Source organism: Solea solea, chromosome 12 (genome assembly GCF_958295425.1).
Source record: "Solea solea chromosome 12, fSolSol10.1, whole genome shotgun sequence".
Lineage (NCBI taxonomy): Eukaryota > Metazoa > Chordata > Actinopteri > Pleuronectiformes > Soleidae > Solea > Solea solea.
Window position 1 is genome coordinate 24173731 of NC_081145.1, and position 22210 is coordinate 24195940.

The 22210-nt window shown below is 39.9% G+C and overlaps 1 protein-coding gene across 1 annotated transcript in view; it reads left to right on the forward strand.

Moving 5' to 3' along the window:
* cdh13 (cadherin 13, H-cadherin (heart)) overlaps positions 1 to 22210 on the forward strand; it is a 285683-nt gene that overhangs the window by 203375 nt on the left and 60098 nt on the right. The window contains exon 9 of the mRNA XM_058645471.1: positions 15357 to 15497. Coding sequence (XP_058501454.1) covers positions 15357 to 15497 — 141 coding nt within the window. The remainder of the gene's footprint in view (positions 1 to 15356; positions 15498 to 22210) is intronic.

Sequence of the window (22210 nt, forward strand, 5' to 3'; positions counted from 1 at the left end):
ACATAAATATCTACAGTATTTCACTGTCGAGTCTGTCAGTATCAACCTGTTGGGCTGATGTAGGATTACATTATTCAGCTCAGAGGTAAAATCAAAGCAGAGTGTTCTGTCAGCAGTGACATGGAGATTTTATTGGTTTAAAATTTAAGTCCTATTTTCTGCCATTACGCAATCAGTCTCTTTAATCCAGTCTCAAACTCGAGATGTGGAAGTGAGGTCCTGCAATATATGACTGACTAGATAAATGACAAATGCCTCAACCCCACAGCATCAGATGTATTTCCTTGCCAAGATGCTGTTTGTGTCTTTTGGGGTTTTGGATTGTATCTGATTGAGGGGGTGGAAATAATCATTTTCTGTAATTTTAGAAATAATTGGATAATCCTGGAAATGTAGACACATTTAGAGAGCTAAAATATCACCCGTCTTTCATTTATTCCCTCACTCTGACCATATTGGAATGCTGGGTCAATCATTTTGAATGTACACAGTAGAAAATAGCTAGTTTTGAACGTCAGGAAGAGAAAAGAGACTCCCAATTTAACAAAGAGACAAGTTGCTGTGCTGTAATCTGGAATCATGTGTTTCTGTTCTCTTCTGCGAGAGATGAATCACTGTGGGTCTCGTCTTTCCCACCGGACATTCTTTACTTCGTGTTTGTCAGGACTGTGTGGCTGTCGCTGTGCCGGGGCAGTTTGTTTCCCTCCGATTGTCTCGCACAACCACGGCGGACCAATGACAGCAATGCCTCCACACCGTCCTCTGTGTAATGTGTGTGTAATGTTCGCAGTGAAGAAAACACTTGAAGGCTTTGAGCCACATCTTCATTCCTTTTGTGCAGTGCAGGCAAATAGAGATCAGTGGGTGATACTTCATGTGTTGCCACTTTGCCTTTCAGACACACTCGTGGCTCGGTGTGTATGTGGAATGTTTCTCGGCTAGGATAAAAGAAAAGGAGGGGGCCCCCATAATCTCCAGTGTGTGTGTGTGTGTGTGTGTGTGTCTGTTTGTGGTTTTGTCAGGATCTGAGGTACAAACTTTTAATGGTCTCACTAGATTCTGCCCTGCAATCCTGGGCACCAGGTTGAAAATAACTCAGCTAGATTTGCTGCAGTACCAGACCAGTGAGAATGTAATGTGGATGTGGACTAGGAGGTTAAGGACATTAACGACTTTGCCAGCTTTTCTACTTTTATTCTGAGCCTTCAGGCTTTGTGTGGATTCCATTTGTTCTCATTGTTTTTTTTGTGTAAGCAAGGGTTTTGTATATCTTATTATATTTTCTAATAAACTGCATTCTTTTCAGTTCCCGCTAATCCTCGCTCTCGTTTTAGAATGTATTCCACCTCACGAGCTTAACCGCTCAAAATAGAGTGCATTGAAGAAATATTTGGGGTGGATTGACCGGTTTGAAAGAAGAATCCAATTAAAACAAGTTGAAGTTTAGCAATAAAATCATGACGACATAACCCACTTTCTTCACATAATTGACTTTGCAAAAAGCTGCGGCTGGTTTCAGCGCGAACATGTCTTGTTGTAATTGTGCAAACAAGTCTTAACAGCAATGAGATTTCAGCGGAATTGGGATCCATGTTTCAGCTGTAAACATCAGCAATCAGAACTTTATTTCAACTTAGCAACTGAGTCGGTTGCTAAGAGACTCAGCTTTTTTGGATGGTGTTCTTTTAAGAATGTTAAGGGACCACTTATTTGTGCTGTAAAAGTATACAGTGGCCATGCTTTTAACATACTTTCCATTGCACACAAAGTTAAAAGTCCCCCGTTCTCTGAATGCTACTTTTGTCTTTTCATCTTTAAAATAATCTCAGGTAATGACGTCTTATTACCATTCAGAGTAAATAATGTGCAACTAAATTAGTTAACATAATGTTGCTCTGAAACATTATCAAATATAAATTGGACTGGGTTTCCGAGGAATGAACTACAAAAACACCTTTACATCAAATATCAGTACAAACCTTTAACAAGTCATAGTCCGTTGTCTTTTGTCCTCGTTCTCTGTCACAGCCCCTGCTCTTCCACTTAAATCTGCATCATTCGGTCGCCGTTCCATTCAGGGGGATCAATCAAACGAGTCCAGCGACTGATTAATTCATCCTAATTGATAAATGACGAGGAGTGTTTGGAGCCGGTGGCCCGGCGGGATGGCCCCCCCGCCACCTCTGCTCCCCAGCGAATGCCACCCCTGTTTATCTGCACTAATCTAATTAACACCTTAGCAGGAACACCTGGGCTCTTCACTGACTGAAATGCCGCTGCCGCCGCACACATCGGCGCAAACACGCGCAGGTTCTCGCACGTGCACATGCCCACTTCCCAGATGGGCCTTTGATGGCTCTGATGGTGGCAGCAAGATGATTGCACTTAACTCTTACACTCACAGAGACACTTAACATGACATCCACGCACTTCTGCACAAAATGCAAGTTCCCCTTTTACTGTGGGGGTATGCGGTAATGGGGCCCCAATATACATCTAACTGCTTGCTAAATAACGTGATTAAACTGTGGTCTGATGGCGCACCTGATTAGATTAGCCCCAGCCTGCGTTTTCTGCTCTAGCCTTAAACACAACCTTGACCTCAATTACCCCCACATTCATCAGAGAGAGCTGAGGGGCAGCAGTGCTGCAGCCGCTTATCATCCTGCAACTAATTGGCCTGATGAGGTGCCATAAATGTGGTCAACACTGCAACACAAGGTCCTGCAATCAACATGTGCTCTGTAAAAATCATAAAAAACAAAAAGGAAAGAGGAGGGAAAAGATGTGCAGAGACAGAGGGCAATGTGTATACACTTGTGTTTAATGCATCACAATAAACAAAGATCGGCCCTTACATTTAGGAAAATATGTCACCTGTCAGGTCGGCATGGTTACATCTTTTAATGTCTACCATCATGATCATCACCACTACCTGAATGTTGGCCAATGTACAACACATATCCCAATTAAAGCATGTATATTGGGATTCTATAAGCAAGGCATCTTTTTACCCAAAAATAGTATATAAAAGAAAACTTATAAACATCATACTAGAGAGTTCGGAGCCTTTAATCCAACACAAAACCTCTGTCAAAAATATTCTATTTCCTCATACTCTTAGTATACACTAAGAAAATATTTTAATTACTTGATATAAGTGAACTCCTTTGCGCTTCCGTGGAATTTAAACACGAGATGTAACCTATTGAGGATAGCATGTCTTTTAATCAACTCCGCAATTCATCAAAAAGATGAGATAAAAAGAAAAGAATTACACAGTGACATTAATTTGATTTAATGACGATAATAAAGGCACTTTCTTGTAATTCTGTAAGATATGCTCTTATAAATATGGAGCTGCAGTTGATTTGTATCTCTGTGACAGTTTGGGTCCAGCGCAGGATGAATAATTACATGGTAATGAGATTTAAAGTATAAAGAAAACATAGAGCGTCTTTGTGTATTTAGGTGTGAACGCAGACTTGGTCAAAGTCGCTGCATCCCAACATAGTTCTTTAAATGTGGGTTTTGCATTGCTTATAGTTTTAAACTGGAACCATTAGACATAACTGTTGTCATTGTCAGTGTATTGTTTCCAACACTTTTTTAGGCTCAGAGACACCGGTTAGAGCTGTCATGTTTTGCAAGTTTGAATGAATTGTATGTGATACAGTACACTTTTTATTTGAAGATATCTGGGAGAAAAAAGGTTACAGCTTTAACAGTGATACACTTCTTTTACAGCTGTAGCGCCACCATTCCAATTCTGAAAGCTGCCTCTGCCGTCAGTAAGCAATTGGTTCAAAGCTGATCGCCAGAATGACATTGAGTCCGCCCGTATTGTCCTTCATGTAAGAGAAAATGGCTATACGCCACGCGTTTATGGCCATATAGTTGAATGATTCCTTCCAGTGTAGATTCCTGAATCCATCCATTCATCCATTCTCTGCACCTGCTCTGTCCTTGTCGGGGTCTCGAGGCACGAGAACCGTCCAGGCATATATTGGCTTTAGCTTGGGAAAGTATGGTCAGGCTGGCAGTTTATCTCGGAGCATGTATTGCAGTGAACTGTCGGGGGGTCAAATTGACCTTGCAAAGAGATGTGTTCATGTGTATCAGGGGTCAGGGAGTGTCAGGGATCAGATATTCAGCAGCAAAGACCATCTCAGTGAACATCTGTCATAATCCACAGCGCTGTATTTTCTGTGGTGAGTACAACATCTCAAAGAATTTACAGCGCGATATTAGTGGGAGTGGATCAGCTCATGTCAGAGTCATTTCTGTCATCTGTGGCACCGACTTCAATACACGCATTGAGGAATTTGTGCTCGTCTCTTGACAAAGGAGAAGCCAGCGTTATATGTCAACAGAACAAAAGGGAGAAAAACACAGACAAACAACAGAAGAATTAAGACGCATGAGTTTTTTTTGGTTTTTTGCTGCAAAAGAGAGGGTGAGATGAAATCAGAGGATAGTGGGAAAGAAAAAAAAGATACAAATTTAGAACCACAGGGCCCACTTGACAATCCTTTGAGCATCAGCCACAGGATAAAAATTGGACTTGTTTCACTTGAATGCATGTTGAATTGCTCTCTGTTTTGTAGAGTTTCTCTGCAGCTGAATCATTTGAACAATTCATTTTGTTCTCCGTAGAGTGGAGTTAGAATCATTGTCGCCTGACACTTGTACTTATCAAGACTGTACTTTAACACCAGCACTTATTGTGTGCATAGATCTCTTGATGTAGTGAGCCAAACGAGCTGTATTCATCCACAATGGACCATTTAATGTCTTTGTTATTTTGTGTGTGTGTGACGCTGGGGCGATATTTAATCTGGACTAACTAGCAAAAAAGCACTGAACAAAACTACTGCAAACCTTTACCTAAATAATTTGGGTGATCAATGCATAGACAACATTTTAGAGAGCAGAGAAACCCAACAGTGGAGGGAAGAAATCTCTGACAGAACCAGACTCAAAGATGTGCGGCAATCTGCCTCGACTGGTTGCGGTGAAAGGAGAGATTTGGGACAGAGGAGAGGTGGGGGACAGAAAGGGGGGAGAGAAAGGGCAAGAGGGAGGTAAGTAGAGATATAAGAGTGAGATTAGGAGCAGGAATACAACAACTGTATCAAGCTATAAGTTTAGACAAGACAGTTCTGAATCGGTTATGACATGTTTATAGAACTACAATGTCATTTATGGACAGGAAGGAAAGACACAAACTAGGGAGAGAAAAAAAAACAAGGTTAATGACATATAATGAAGTCATATTCATACCCTGAGTGTGAGAGAGTGAGTAAGAGTGCACCACAGGAATTCCCCCAGGTCTATAGCACCATAACTAAGAGCTCTAACTATAAGCTTTATCAAAAAGGAAGGTTTTAAGTCTTTCTTTGAATTCAGAGAGAGTGTCTGCCTCCCAAACTGTCACTGGGAGCTGGTTCCACAGGAGAGGAGCCTGGTAACTGAAGGCTCTGCCTCCCATTCTGCTCTTACAGACTCTTACTAAGCCTGCATTTTGGGACCCAAGTGACCTGTTAAGGTAAATCTAGTTCTTTCAGGTATGAAGGGGCCGGATCATTAAGTGCTTTGTACGTGAAGAGGGGGAGGATTTTAAATTGAATTCTAAACTGTACAGGGAGCCAGTGTCGAGAAGCTAACACTGGAGTGATATGGTCTCTCTTTCTAGTTCTTGAGTTTTTGAGTTCACTGAAGGGTTTTAACAGACCTGTTGGAACATCCTGATAATAAGGATCTAGATGTAACAAATGCATGAACTAGTATAGTAGATATGTCGTTTGCATGAATGAACTTTTCCTAAATGATGTTTTATACAAACTATACTCTCTGTCTCAGGTGCTCTTAATCCAGCTATGAAAATATTCAGATTAAGTATCCTGAAAAGTTTGCGTTGAAATGTCGTGGATATCGCCAACATAGCTGCAGTATTATTTTCAACATACAAGAAGGACGTGCTGTGCAATTTGTTTTTACAAGCATTCCACCCACACATACTCAAGGAGGTCATTTAGAAAAAGTGGGCTGTCAGTGCTGTGGAGGAGAATGTGAGTAAAACAAACTAAAAAAACACACACTGCGGCTGTTTCTTTGCAATAATGACCACAATAATAATAATAGGTGTTTAGGGTGAAATGACAGACATCTTTTATGTTAAATACCATACTGCAGCTGAAGAATCAAGCCAAGGAGAACAGGAGAACAACAACAGAGAAGTATAGGGTGCAGGACAGGTATCACCTCTTTCTGTGGAGGAGGACAAAATAACAACAGACTGTCAGTTTCTGCTGTGTTTCGGTAAGGAAAGTAAGGAAGGAGTTCTCTGGGCTGGGTATTTATTAAAAAAGATGAGATGTACGAAGCTTGTTGCAAGGCAGTGAGACTCGGAACCACATAAGCCCTGAAGTCAACTCGACAGGATGAGTGTGTGTTTCTATTATAGAAAACGAGGAGGAACATTGTCCAAGTGCAAGGACCACAACACAACGGTATATATGCTAAAACACTGGAATAACAATCTGGAGACTCTGTGTGGAGTTTCTGTCCCAGCGCTTTTTCAACCTGAGCTGAAGTCAGCTCGCATATCGTAACCCCTGACAGTTTGATATGTGGAAAGAGTGATATGTGAGCAGGGATGATGAGTGGGAGGACGAGATAAAGAGTTGACCATAGGTGCTGAAGTAAAATATACAAATACATTGACGCCTGGACTACTTCATCCATCTCAATGAGATATGAACCAATCAATCGTCCCGTCTTGTGATGTCATGCAGGGGTTTAACGACGGTGCTATTTGTGGAACCTCAGGAGATTGGGTATGCATGCAGGAGTCGTCGCGCTCACAAGAGGCACTTCACTCGCAAACATCTCTTGACTTAATGTATAATCTGTGCCTTTATATCGTGTTGGCTTACTCCTCAAGTTGAAATGAAAAGCCCTCAAGGCATCCGCAAATGAGAAAACGGACGTCTCTGAAATGCTGTTTTTGTTTTTGATATTACGTGTAAGGGTGTATCATGCAGACGCAGTGGCTTTTTATTTACAATGTCAAAAGTGTTTGCTCATACATTAGGCCTCAGGGTTTTTGTCTAACTGGTCTTAAGTAAACACAGTAATAGGAGTAAGTGGAAAAAAAAACCTGAACAAATAATACTGTTTTTTTTTTTATTAAACATGGATTTTAAGATATTTGATTGCATTAACCCTTAGTGCTCATGCAGCACATATCTGTGCCACAGGTTCACCCATGGTAACTTACCCTGGGAATAATACACAACTCCTTATATGGACATCCTGGGTGTGTGTGTTTATAGGTCACATATTCAGGCTTTAAAAAAATGTAGTTCTATAAAGTAGCAATAATTGTGCAGACAAGTTTCATACAAATGACACAAGACTGTTTTTTTTCTTTTCTTTTTGTTCATAAAAACGAGCCAAGTGAACTTTGAACTGTTACGTATTTCCAAATTTCACAAATTCAGTCCGATCTTAAACATTTTACGTAATTTTTGCTCAGGTGTGTTTATACAATTGGTGATTCCCCCCCCATCTGATTCCCGAGGCTGTGCTGAAAAAAGGGATGTTAGACACTCTATGTTGCACATTCCAATAATCTCTGTATGTACTGTATGTTTAAACATGATAATGCTTGACAGGTGATCAGAGGATTTGACTTCATGTCAATTAACTTTACTTTTTAAAAAAAACAACAACTCTGTGCCAAACAATATAAATCCTATTTTGCACATGTACTTCGGCTTTGCCACTGAAAATAAGACTATTTGTAATTACTCTGACGTAATTAGCGGCAGACTCTAAACCTGCCTCTTTGTGTCACCGCACTGATTAGTAAACAAAGCCTTGGTCAGATAAATCCGAAGTGAATATCCGGAGCGACGAGAGGCACAGCACGGGGAGATTTGTGGCTGTTATTTTTTACAACACTGCTCGACAAGATTTAAAAGGCATTTAAGATGATTAACTCTTGTCTTTAAGTCTCGAGGCTGCGTGGCTTCCTGGATATAATATTAGAAATTGCACTTTTGTAAAAAGTTGTAAATGTCAATTTTGGATGTCGGCCCATTTACATATTTAATCGAGGATGCGGTCGCTCTTTTTATGGAAAACAATTTGCTTTGTCAAACTTCTCAGTCAATGTCGCCGCGTGAGATACAGCTGTTATTGTAATAACGCTGAAATGTTGTTGATTTAACATAATATATTGAGGTGACTTTGAATTAGTTGTAAGTGCATTCAACTCAGGCAAACGCGGATGGAGAGGAAAGTTTTCGGTGACAGTGCCATAAATATGAAAGTCTGAACAGTAGCGTCATGAGGAAGGTTAAATATGTATTGTTATGATTATTATTGGTTGATATAATAGTCTGCTTTAGTTTATCATGATCCTTATAGATAATACAATGTCATAATATATAACGTGTAACAATGCAAAAACATCAAGCACGGTAGATTTGATGGAGGAAAACATAACAAGAATTGTTAAAAAAAAAAATTTTGGTTGTGTAGAAGCCACTTTCAAACAATCTGAAAACAAAGCTGTGCATTAAAATAATGTTTAACATGTGGATTCTGCTATATGAGATATCAAGTAAATCATAAAAGGTGCATGCTAATAGGTTTTTTTTAAAGAAAACCTTAAAGAAGGAATGTATATTACTTGATATTCAACTCAAGATGCAGTCAGTGTGATGGGACAGGACTTGCAAGCTTGTTGAAAGCATTATTTCTAAACTGAGAAAATAAATGTCCCAATAATCACTTCAACACTTGTGTCGACGTCTGCTAAAAAACAACAGTGTGTTAATAAAACACTGCGTGTGGCAATTATATTTTTTTTTTTATTGTCAGGTGAGAAAAGGAACTTTTGGGCAATTCACGCTTGACAACCTTGTGTATCAAGCTCTTCCTGCTATACACATGTGACACCTGAAGATAATTAATTTCCTGTCAATAATTTCCCATGTAAATATTTTCCCAATCTAAAAAAAAAGGTTGATCGCATGAAAGTTTCGACCACTAAAACTCGTGATTTATTTCTTAGCTATGTCACGCAAAGACTATTAACCTGAACTGCGTGACCTGGGTCTCTGAAGAAGCCAATTATTTTTAGAGTGGCTGCAGAATATAAGACAATTTCAGGTTGTGTTTTCTGTGACGATCCATTATGGCAAGCAACATCGTTCATCCTTTCTTTTGGTGTTTGTGTTGATAAAAACGTAGACATTATGTTAAGGTTTGGCCTTGGTATGCACTCTGTTGAATGCAGTTCTTTTACTGGATAAATCCTGCTCTTATGTACCGCAATCTGCTGAGATGTTTTGATTCCGCACAGTGCTGCGGCTATCAGAACCTTTTGTTGAGTTGAATTGTGCAGAAGAAAGGAAAAAAGAAATGTTCCGCATGTGTCGCCCTCTCACTGCCGCCCCCCCCCCACCCCCAAATCTCTCCCGCGCTGCTCTGCTCAGTCCTGTGGATGTATGCTAACCATGCCTAAGAGGCTGATGAAAGAAACAGATTGCTTGCGTAGGTTTGCCGTGGCCCAGATAAGGGCCTCACATGTCTGCCTTTCCACTGTAATTAACTATTTTCAAAGTGATTAATCGTGTGTCTTCTGAGGTGGCGGAGCACAGGAGGCCGCGAGTGACCTGTGAGGTTTGTTTGTGCGTGGGTCTGGTAATTATTGGTAAAAAAAAAAACAGTGTCGCCAACGACGCAACAGCTCGTACACACATTGTTAATCAGATTGTGTAATACGGATATTTACACACATTTATGCCTGTTTGTGCACCACAGAGTTCTCTATAGTGACAGCGACACTATAGCTTTTCTACTCCAGTATTGTGCTTTACTTTTTTTGCAAAGGGAAAGTTATATTAAGTTTATACCGAAAATAAAGGAATAAAATGTTTAAAGTTGTCATTTGTGACATTTCTCCATTAAAATATCTCAAATTGACGAGCCTCAAATAATTTTTCTGCAGCGAACCCAGAAACGAATACTTTAGTTTTAGCTTTCATGAAATGAGATTGTCTTTTTAATGTTTAAGGGAGAATAAAAAAAATGTCTGTATTTCAGTTGAAATGAGTTCTGTGCTTGTAGAAAAAAAAGGACGAATGAGTCAGATGACGGCAGAATATGTGAGAGAAATAATGCTGCACTCACAGAATTACTGTCATGAGTGAGTTTTCATATAACTCCAGCTGGATTTTTTCTTTCTTTTCTTTTTTTTTTAAAACCTTTTTATGTCCGTCATTATTTCTGTAAGCATTTGAAAAGGCCGATACAATAGCAAGTGGGCTGGTGCTGCGGCCGAGAACTAGTGCAGGGCCAGAGGAGAACAAAGACCCGTCTGCCAATTTGATTATAATATCACACCTATTGAGGGAGTTAATGTGGTGTCTCAGATGTCATGCCGCTCTTTCTCTCTCTCTCTCATTCTGTTCCCTTCCTTTTCCTCACTCATCCCCTCTCCATTCTGCTCTCGCTCATATCCTGTCTTTTTCTTTCTTTGTGCCAGGGATCAGCCCTGACCCGAGGGGCTTTGATGAAATCCTTTGCAAGGCGGAAAGTGACGGCCTGAAATGTCATTCTCAGATCAGATATCTCTAAAACAACGGTACACTCGACTTCATTAGCTCTTTGTTCACTTTCACGTCGGCTTTCGCAAACACAATCGGGAAGTAAAGCCACTTGTGGCTCCCGAGTTTTCTTCTTCCACTTTGGTTTTACAAAGAAAATTATATCCCACAGATTGGAAGGAAATCAGAGCAGATCAGATTAAGTGGATACAGTGATTTATCTCACTGTGACAGTCAGCTGCTCTCATGGTGCAGATCACAAGGCTTTGACTTAAAGCTGATGTTTCGCGGTAACATAGGATCTTAACACCGCTATACTGACAAACACAGATACACTTGTGTAGAGCTGACGGGCCTAATTTAGCGTTAATGTGTGAATTTATTTGACAGTGGTTTGAAAATGACTCGCTGCAGTTTTAAACTTGACAATAAATCCTGCAAACTGTAGATGATAAGATGACATTTTAGATTTTTAGAGAAATATTTGTCATGAAATTTGTTCTGAATTAAAGTTAATGGAATTAACAGCACTGGTAATTATCAAAATATGGTTTTATGTTTCTGTAATAGAAGCTCTTTAACCGAAATTGTATTTTTAATGCTAAAATATAATTATTATTTCAATCTATTTCAAACTATAATTTGACATCTTAATCAAGAAATAATACATTTCTGGTATTATTTCTTGATTAAGATGTCAAATTATAGTTATTTACTTGCATTCCGGAACAGAAAACAGAGTTTAGTCGTAGTAGTAGGTAGAAGTTCCTTAGCTCTAGGTTTCTGTCCAGTATCATCATGAGGCCAAATTTGTAATTTGCTGTTGTTGACGTTGTTGTTGAAACAACACCTCCGTATTGCCTTAAACATAGCGCTAACAATCTAAATCATGTGTTTGTAGTGGACCTGCTCAGCATCAGCATGCCTCTATTCGGAGGGAGTATTTCTACAATTCTTATTATAAGACATTGTTTTGATTTGTCAACTGCAGAAAGAGTGACTTCTTCCATTGCTGCTCGTGAAGTTCGGTTCCCGCCCAATTAACTTGGAGCTGAAAAATGAAGAGGCTGATGGAGAGGAGTAACTCAATTAACACTTCTGCCAGCAGAAGTTTTCTGACACCTGCAGGGAAAAGTCTCTCTTGCTGTAACTCTAGCCCAGAGTGAATGGTGAACAGCTTTTCTTGGCCAGGTATTGCCGGGGAGTTTATAATTGAGTTGAGACTCAGGAAATACTCATTAAGACGTTGTCAGTCACCAGAGGAGGCTATACGCTTCTCTGGCACCTGACGACGTGTTTAGGCAGCAGTGGGACTGCAGGTATCCCTGAGCCATGCTCTTCTCCAGCTGAAGGCCAAGAGTACACGTCTGTGTTACGGATGTGTGTGTGAGTCAGTGTGTGAAGGCGTTCATGTGTGATGGTGTGCATGGGTTTAATAAAACTCACAGGTCCGTGGAGCACCATCTGTGTGCACGGTGTTGGATGGAACAGGAGCTTGCGGTGAGGGACACCACCGTCAGCCACTATGTGTGACAAACAATTGATAGAAACACCTGTTTATTGTCTCTCTCTTTCCACAACCGCCACTGAAGCAGCTGCTTCAATGGCGGGAGTTTACGGCAGGAAGTAGCATGTAGCCTATAAAGTCTCCTGTAAATAAACGTTGGAATTGCTTGTTGGTTTTAATTAATTTCTAGTTTGAGGGATTTTATTTGTTCATATGTGCATTGTGTAGTGTGTAGAGAAGAGTAAAGCTTATTTTAAAATGACTTATTGTTATACCTGTATTATTACCAATGTTGTAATGTAACAAAGTACAAATACTTTCTTACTTTGCCGTACCACTTTTAATTCTAAAACCTAAGTACACTTTATATGAGAACATTAATTTTGGTACTTAAGCACATTAAATGCTATAAACTTTTACTTTTACTTTTACTAAATGTGACTACCAACGTCATTTTCTGGTAAGATACTTTTACTTCTTTTAGGTACTTTATACTTTACTTTATACAAGACTGATTATTACCTTCTTTTAATATGTTATTGTTTACCTTACCTTGATTTACAGCTGTTTGTGTCCTGTGTGAACAGTACTTTGGTCATCTTAGCATCTATCAAAATTATCTTGACTTGACATGTTCTATATTGCCCAACCTCAATGTCACCTCAGCGAATAGTATTTCATTATAGGTTCCACTTGATGTGATAATTAAAACAGTCCTCAGGGTGTCTGATTATTGATTGTTTGATTTCCCTTTGCCTTTGCCTAAGATGAAATTAATTAGAATTTCATCTATCATGAAAACGGGAAAGCAAATAACACACACACACACAAATGCACAACTCCCACAGGAATTGTGGGCAGCATGAGGTGGCACTGGATCATTAGTCATTGTCTGGAAACAGTATTATAAACAATGAATAGGCAGAGAGAATTATACAATCACACCTGCCGGGTTAGGGTTCACATCAGTGTGGTAAAGCAAAAAAAAAAGAATGAATCATTATGAATGAGTTTTTTATCAGTGCAGTGTGAGCTTGAATATGAATGGAATGAAAAATGAACATGAAATAACAAACAATATATGATTTATACTGTTGTTGTTTTTTATTAACTATTGGTCGTTCTGCTTTTTGGAGCTGTGTGGTGCCGGGAACAGCAGCAGCTGATTTGTTCTGTGATCTCATACTGAAGCATGAAGCAAGCAAGTCATTACAATCCACTTTGCATGGATGCTTCGAGGTGGTGTCAAACACTCCGCTGCTGCGGTGGTTGTCAAACCTTTTCGTACCAAGTACCACCTGAGAAAATATTCAGCTCTCAAAGTAACACCATTCCCGCCAACATCAAAATTCAGCGGTGTGTAAATAGGCCGAGCAGAGTGGTGTCACACATGTCAAGAGTCATGTGGAGCTGTTATGTTACACAAGGTTGTCAGCACTGTGTCAGCACTAACCCATTGTGTGAACTGACAATGGTTTGACTGTAAGAGACGTGTGTTTATATTTAAATGTTGTGCTACAGCTTTAAATGGAACGTTGCACCGCTGTGAAACTTTCAGCAGCTAAAAACACATGTATTACAAAACTATAAAACTAAGTTAACATGCATAGGTATCATTATTATTATGATTATTACCCAAGTGGTCACCTGGCACATAAATGCCCCCTCAGAGGCATTTTAGTTAGTGTGTTAAACAGGACCCCAATGGAAAGCTTGCTTTTCTCTTTGTGACCTTAAAATGACTGGGCGATTGATTATTTTACTTTTTATTATTCACTTTGCAACATGCAGCTTGTTTTTTTGTCTTTTTTCCTTGTGTGCATATTCCGCTGTGTTACTGTGCATGTATTATCTCCCTCCTGTGTATTTTGTAACTAGAGTCGATAGGGCGAGTTTACACGTACATACTCGTAGAGGTGAATCTACAATGCAGGAGAGAGAGAGAGAGAGAGAGGGAGAGGGAGAGAGCCCAGGCAGCATTTTCAGTGAGACAGATGGATGAAGTTTATTAAGCATGTGACAGTTAACACCCCCAACTGGGAGAAAACACTGCAGCTGATAAATAAATGTTGGCTCTACCAGCCCCCCACCCGCTGTTATTTATATACCTGAGTCAACGTTCCTATTAGGCATGAATTATGGTAACAAATGATTATTACTACTCTGATCACTGTGTATGCCACCCTCTCACTGCACGTTTGAACTTTATTCATTTAGATTGCAGATGGTATACCGGACACAAATTTGGAGGATCCTTCTCCCCGATCCTTCTCCCCCCGACTCGCATACAAGTGTGGATTCATTAGATTCAATTTGTGTGTTGCACGCGTGAAGGAACATGGTTTCATTTTTAGCTTTTATTATTCTCAAGACTTTTTATCTCCAGTATTGAATCAAGAACTAAAAATATGGAGCGTGGATATTCTAAAAATGAGCACATTTGGAAGACTCTCTGAATGATCAGATGATTTTACAAAGATTATGTTGAGGAAAATAGTTTCCCAGCACTTTTTCAGACAGAGCCCAGAAACCTTGATCTTCAATGCCCCAAAGGATTGTGGATGATGTGTGAAAACTGCAGCTCTGAGCTCTTGGGAATCTTCAAAATGGATGAGCGTAAACCTCCCATAGTGTGCTTTGATCACATGCTGCATAGCTGTAGGGACTCTTTTCCCTGCTTTCTTTCTTTCTTTCTTTCTTTTTTGTTACCCATACTGCCTATTCTTACACGCACACATTTGAAAATGTGAATTCCTGACCTTTCCCTAGAGATGAGGGGAGCATTCATCTGCGCGATTAACACTCTGCTAATGTGAGAGTGTAAATGTACAGTATAATGATTTTTTTTTCCCAGCCTCATGTCGTCAAATGGGTTCAAGCTTCTACCCAAGTGTTATTAGAGCTTTCGAGCTTTGTTAAAGGGTTGTACAGTCGTGCAGAACATAGCGATAAGTATTGGCTTTTTTGTTGAGTGGATTAATTTAATCACTTAAGCTGAAATCATTTATCTAATGATATGTTCCACGATTCCCACCCCAAATCTATTCTGTAATATTCTTGCAAATCACCAAGGATAACGTCAGCAACTTTGTGTGGGAGTTAAAGTTGCGCTCGCTTTGTTCTCCCATAGCCCACTGTTCATGGTATTATCTTGTCCTCTCTCCACCATTATTTATTTTCCTCTACTGGCTTTACAATGTTTTTCTTCTCATTCTTTGCTTCTGCAGACACTGCCAACCACGACGTACGAGTTAGAGATCGTGGCAAAGGACATGGCAGGAAGTGAAGTGGGCCTAACAGGAACAGCCACTGCTACCATTACCATCACAGACAAGAACGACCACGCGCCCGAGTTCACGCATCCGCTGGTGAGAAAAAGCCCGTTTTTTCCTCTGGACATTTATTTTATACTAGTTTATTTTCATGTTATAGCCAAGTGTCACCTACGCAAGGCTTCTACAGACACTGTGTATTTATTTACCTCTTCAGGAAGGGCAGAGGTCATGGTTGGTTAAAAAATACATTCATACACATGCGGTGAAAACCCTCTCTGGTGTATTCAGTACATATTTTTGAGGGTTTAGGACTTCAAAGGAGCAGATTCTGCTCAATAGCAAGTTAGTTTTCTGGTAAACTCTCAGGGTTTGTTTTTTTTGTTTTGGTTTATAAAATAATGTGGCAGAGGGTACAACATTGTGTCTTTCAAGTTTACTGTTGTTAGTTTGGATTTGAAACAATGTCTTGTCCTTGGCAGCATCATTTGAAATGACAATATTAAAGAAAACAGGATGTGATTTAGAAAAATATCTGACAACGACAAATTATAATGTACCACTCAGATATTAGTCACTACTGATTTGAATAGCTGATACTCTGCGTACGGTGGAAACACGCCAATAGTAACACCACTGCTTTTATTTCTGTTCACATTCACCATTTCCTTGCATTTTTGTTAATTACCATTCTTTCTCAGAACTCCCTGTCCTGTCACTTCACATCACAATAATTACCCAGTCTGCCCCAGACCCACTGATCTGCTGCTCTAAGTTAGTTTTCCCCCTCACTAATTAATTCCACTTCTTCCTCTTTTTTTTTTAACTCTGATGTTCTCTCAATCCGTACTAATCTTTTGCCAGTGACGACACAACTTTAAAGCCCCACATAAAAGAGAAGGATGGCGCCCTTTGGGTTGTCAGAATGTTTTTAATATGGAACACCTGCGCACTAAAGGTTATATGGCCTAACACTGGTTGAAAGATCAGCAAAGTCAACGTGATCAGCATTAATCCATGACTGATAGCTTTACAAGATCCTGGTTGGAGTCACAGGTTGGTAAGACGTTTATGGAATCGGCAGTATCAAGACATCAGATAACAATGGGAGAGGTTTTAATTGTGTGATTGTAAGCCAGCAAAGGTCTTTATAAAATATGCAACATTATACCAGTGCAAAATGGACAAAGCATATAGTTTTTTTAGTCCATAAAATGTCCAAAAAGTGTGGAAAATGCTGCTCGGTGTCAAAGCGGCGATGTTCTTAAATGTATTCCCAAGCAACGGTGTTCAATGTTATTTTTTCTGGAGTAAAGTCACCTACAACATTCCCCTGCCTGAGCATTTCATGCATATACACGTTCACCAACTCAAGGACACATCCACCACCATTTGATCTTTAGTTTTCTTTTGCAAAAAAAAACTTTAAAAAAAAAGTTAATGTCCTTGACTCCGAAAGGTTAAGTTCAGTTCACGGGGCGTGTGCAAAGAGAATACGTTAGGAACACATCATTAAAAAATAAAATTGCATTGAACTGAGTCAGTGTAACTGGGTGCTATGGGTGCAGAAGCAAGATAAGGGGAATCTATGAGTAGGAGTGGGAGTAGACACGGTGAGGTTCAGTGATGGTTTGTTTAGTCAGCACTGCCTCAGGCACCAACCAGCTAAACCGGTGCCTGCCAGTCACGCCATAAAATAAAATGTATGTGTACAAAAACACTGAAAATAGCACACAGTGAATCTGTTTATGCCACTTCACGATGAATTTGTCAAAAAACATTTCCGCTTTCTTGCCCTTCTTCATCCCTCCTTCTAGTCTCTGGAGGTGTGCAAACAGAAAAGAAAATGATGTTCTGCAGGAAAGAGACCCTCCTTGCACCTTGAGGTGCTATTGTAACATTGCGTTTTTTTTTAATGGAAATGCCCACAGCTGTTGTCAGATTTAGAGACACATCACGTTTTTTTTCCCCAACCAAACCCCGCCTAAAGCCCTCCCATGATACACTGCAGTGTCGGGGGACCTTGTAAGTAGCGCAGCACAGATGTGAAATGTCACAGCTCAGAGGGCTCGGCATCAGGGCCACACTGAGTGCACTATGTCCATGTCCCACTTAATGTTCTCATTTCTCACTGGCAAGAGATCCGTTTAACGACATGAAGAAATGGAGCTTTTAAAAAACAAGTGTTTGAAGGCGCTTTAAGTTTCCCGTATAAATCCTCTCGCCCTCCTCTCGCCCTCCTCGCCGCCTCCACCCTGCCAATGAATCATCTGTGGCCCCTCAGATGACCGCCATCATATTGTGATGTGTGTCTTAGAGTGTGTATCAGCTCTGTGTGTCAGTTGCAGCTTTCCCCTTATAACTTATTCTATTAAATGTTCTTGTCTTCCCATAGAACTTCTTCTGTGAAGAATCGTGACTTGTCTTACTCTGAACACACCAAATCCAGCAGACCAGATTTAAAGAGCACTTCCTCCGACTCCAACAGAGAAAGATAGATAGAAAGATGAAAAGAGAAGTAGAAAGTCTAACATCGCCAGTCAAAAAAGACTTTGTTAGTGTTCAGAAGATGTGTTTATTCCTGTTGTTATTCATTAAAGTCAGTGTAGCTGGAGTTTATGAGTTGAAATTTAGTTTGAATTCAGCAAACATAAAACCCATGTAGGGCTCATCTTATTTTTCTTTCTGCAGACGTGCTGCAGTTCTATGCATAGAGACAGTTACTCATAACCCCACTCGACTCCTGCCTGGATCTTCAGATCTTACAGCAGGGAGTATCCTTTTCCTCTCATCATCTTTTTGCATGTGGACTTTTAAAGTTTGACTTCATATCAAGAGAATTACAATATAATAAAAAAAAATACTGTCAGTAAATAACACTTGTAGAATGATCAATGAGCATATCCAGAAAGAGTTGTGGAAAAAAATACCTGTAATCACATATCATGCCGTTTCATAATTTAATATATGTAACACCCCTACTTTCCCAAATTGAGTCAATCAGATAAAGTTACTGAAGTAAAATTGGCTCATTACTTTCGTAAACTAACCGACTGCATATTTTCGCAGACCAAAAGCAGCTGTCGCCCGACTCGATGGTTTTGCATATCAGGGAATCAGTCAATCAGGGTTAGCCCACTCAGCGGCTGACAGCCCAAGTATTACGCAGGCTTCTTCCCCATGAAATATGGACAATTTACTTTCCCTCCTCAAGGTCAAGGACAAAAATACACCGGTGAGTCATTGTCCACGTGCTGATGTGAGGACATTTCTATCTCGTCTGAAGCACCCGGTAAATGTCTTGCTACTGGATGTGAAGGTTGCTGAGGCTACGATAAATAGACCTATTAAACGTATTGGTTACATTTCACAGTTCAGCTACCAAATTCATCGTAGTCATAATGGGCACCGGGCGATAGCTAAAGATGTGACAGTTTCCTTATCCCACACGGTGTCACAGGCTCCAGTTTCATTATTATTATAAATAAGAGAATGAAAACCTTTGGTTTTATTTAGTAACATCGTCTTTTTTTAATATATATAAATGAAATAGTAAAATAGCTCCTGCTAACTGTAACTTTTCAATATTTTGTTCTTGCCCATAAGAACCCATAACAACCTGAACTCTTGTTTTGAAGCCTCACGATTTGGACAATACTCGCCGTCACTTGCTGTTTGAACATAATTCATGTGCTATTTGTAACCAGTGATTAAGGAAAATGTTTATCGACATATAAATCAAGTAGGCTCATTTCCTCAAAGACTTCCATTCAAAGGAAGGATTTGTTTTGCATCCAGTGGAGTCGCCCTGTTCAAAAGATACTTACTCCCTGATTGCTTCATAGAGCAACCCCAGAAGACCATGTCCACTTTTGTCAAACATGCACTGCTGTCGAGTCATGACATTGAGCCTATACTGTAGGTGACATTCATGCACGACACAAGGGAAATAAGGTGTGAAGATTCAGATGCTCCTGTAAGATGCTCTGGTCATATTATCGCCCTGTGGTTTTGTGTGCTGGTTGAATTATATAACGTCTTCACATCACATTTTCCTTTTTTTTTTTTCTTAACGCTGAAAAGACACTGACACACACACTTGTCTGCTCCCAAAATTAACACCTTTTGTCCTCCATGTATCTCGCCCGCTCAGTGATTTCATTCTTCCTCGCCCACCACTGTCCTCATCCCACCTCCAGTCTCTTACCCAGCACTTCGCTCACTCTCCTCGTCTCATCTCCTCTCTCGCTGTGCTAATTCCATGCAATGTCTGACAGCGCCTATTTCTGCCTGCTCCTCATAAAAAGGCTATGATGGACCTTATCACTTCTGTCACTCAAACTCCAGAGTCTCCCCCTTTTTTTTTTTTACCCCCGCTCTCACTGTCTTTCTCTGTGCCTGTCTGTCTTTCTGTCTGCATCTCTCTCTCCCTCTTTTTCTCCTCTGTGTGAGCAGGAAAATATGTTTGCAATCTATCTGTGCGACTGATAAAGATGTTAGTGCTGAGTGTGGCACCAGACACCGGGCAGCAGAGTCCTGTCAGTCGGGGTCTTCAGGGATGGTTAACGCGTGTCACAGAATAATCCAGGCCTTGCGTGATTGCTTCACCAGCTCTGAGATACATAAATACAGCGATTGATCGGGCGATTCGGTGCCGGCCAAAATCTCTGTCACCAAAAAAAAATGGATTGGAAAGGATTTGTGCACTGTCCATTTGGTTAGACAGATATTAAGATGGATGTTGCTCACAGGTGTTAAGCTGATTTTGCTTAATATTTCATTATCTGCAATTTAGTAATTTGGGGAAATGTGTTATTTTTATAATTTCATCAAACAACCATGCTGTCAAGGACATTGTCACCCAAATTGCTTCAGTAAAGACTGAAGAAGCAGGAAAAAAACAAAAAGAACAAATGTAAATAAAGTCATATTATCCGTTAAGTGTGTGCAGCTCTGAGAAAAGTTCTGTGTTCTGAGAAATCACAAGGCCAGCTGCCTTTTGTTTATGCACAGTATCACAGATGGCCTGTGTAAATAGCTGGCTTTACAGAGTTTTCCTTTCTTGAAGGATCTGCCTGATGATTGTCAATTAAACCTGATATATCGTCATAGCATTATGATTATGGTATTGATGCTTTATGTACTGTATTTATTGCAGTATCAAGCTTTCATCAATATCCATTAAACCAGTGTAGGGAACGACCTATGCAATGGGTTGATCTGCCTTTTATTTTATTCGATTTTTATAAAAGGTCAGACATATTTTGGCTTTATTTGAATGATCCTTATAATTTATATTATCCTTCATTTGTAATATGTGATCATTGAATCATTGCTGTGCTATGAATGCAGTTGGTGTCATATGACATCACGGCAGTTGCACACATATCGTGGATCACACGTCGATCATGCAGCCATTATTTAAAGGGACAGTTCAGATTTTTGAAGATTAAGTTGTATGACACAGACCCCAGGAGTAGAGTAGTTGCAATGCTGTGTGTTTCACCTGTTTTAGTCCGAGAGAGTGAGGGAAATTTAAATGTAGTAATTATCCTGTATAAATAAGTAGGGTTTTAAAAGCAGGCAGTCAGAGATATCGTGTGTAAGAGCATGTGGTCGCAGTGACAGACCATGTTGTTGGGTGTGAGATGCAAAAAGACACCAGACGACTGAAATTAAAAAAAAAAGTCACATTAGGATGAGCAGAGGTGTAAATAATGGCAATAGTGATGTTGCGCTTCAATTTAGCGTCCTTGTTGCTAGAGTGTGTAAACTCCATGCTGGCTCTCTGTCACACTATCATGGCTTATTGGGACACTATAAAGCACAGGCATTGTTAATGTTAGTGTTAACACCTGTGCCCTTCGTCCTATAACAATTACAAACAAAAAGGAAAAGAAAGGCCCATATCAACACAGGCCCTCTAATAACATATATTTAACAAAAAAGGTCACTGTTCTTCAAGGCTTTAATTAATCCTGTTGTCATTCTTTAAAGGTAACACTAAAGTTTACAACCAAAAAGTCAGAATCTGTTGACCTGGGAAGAAAAGACCAATCTGTGACCTCCATTTCTCAATTATTTTTCTTTTGTTTATGTAAAGTTGTAGTTCAGTCTGGAGGCATTTTGTTCTGCGATCATTAATAAGGCCTCTTGGATATCAAAGATAACCCACTCACAAGGTACTAATCCAGATTTACTGGCACAAACATGGAAGACATTTAAAATTGTAAAACCATAAAGTAAACCAAAATGTGTGTCAAGAGATCCAAGTGTTTTGCACAAAATCTGACTTAAAACTTGGCAAGACAACCAAAGGAATACGATCAAGGGTATTTAGCAGGTAGAACACTAGTTTAATAGCGTGTAATAGTGTTCAAACAATAATCCCACTTAGAGTTCTCATTATTTAATAGGCAATGTTTTTTTTTTCCGTTTCGTTTTGAATGCCAGTTTGCACATTTGAAATTATAAAAATGTCTCTTAGTGCCATTTGTGACGAGCAGCTTAGCAGTGTGTGTTTGTGTGCTTGTAGATGTACAATTTTGACACGAATAGCGGATATTTGACTGATATTTTCTCCTGGAAAGCAAGAACTGTGACAGAAGGAAGGTGTGGACCGTCGGTTGTCAGACAGTTACAAAGCTCATGAAGGAAGAAGCAATCTCTGGCCAATGAAGAGGGAAAAGGATGATAACCGGTGTAACACTTGAATGGCTGTCGGTGCTTTTGAAGCACGTCGTCGCCGCGCTCGTATCCCCTTGAAGATTTTTTCCTCAGCTCTATTGCGCTGACAAATATGAAGCCTG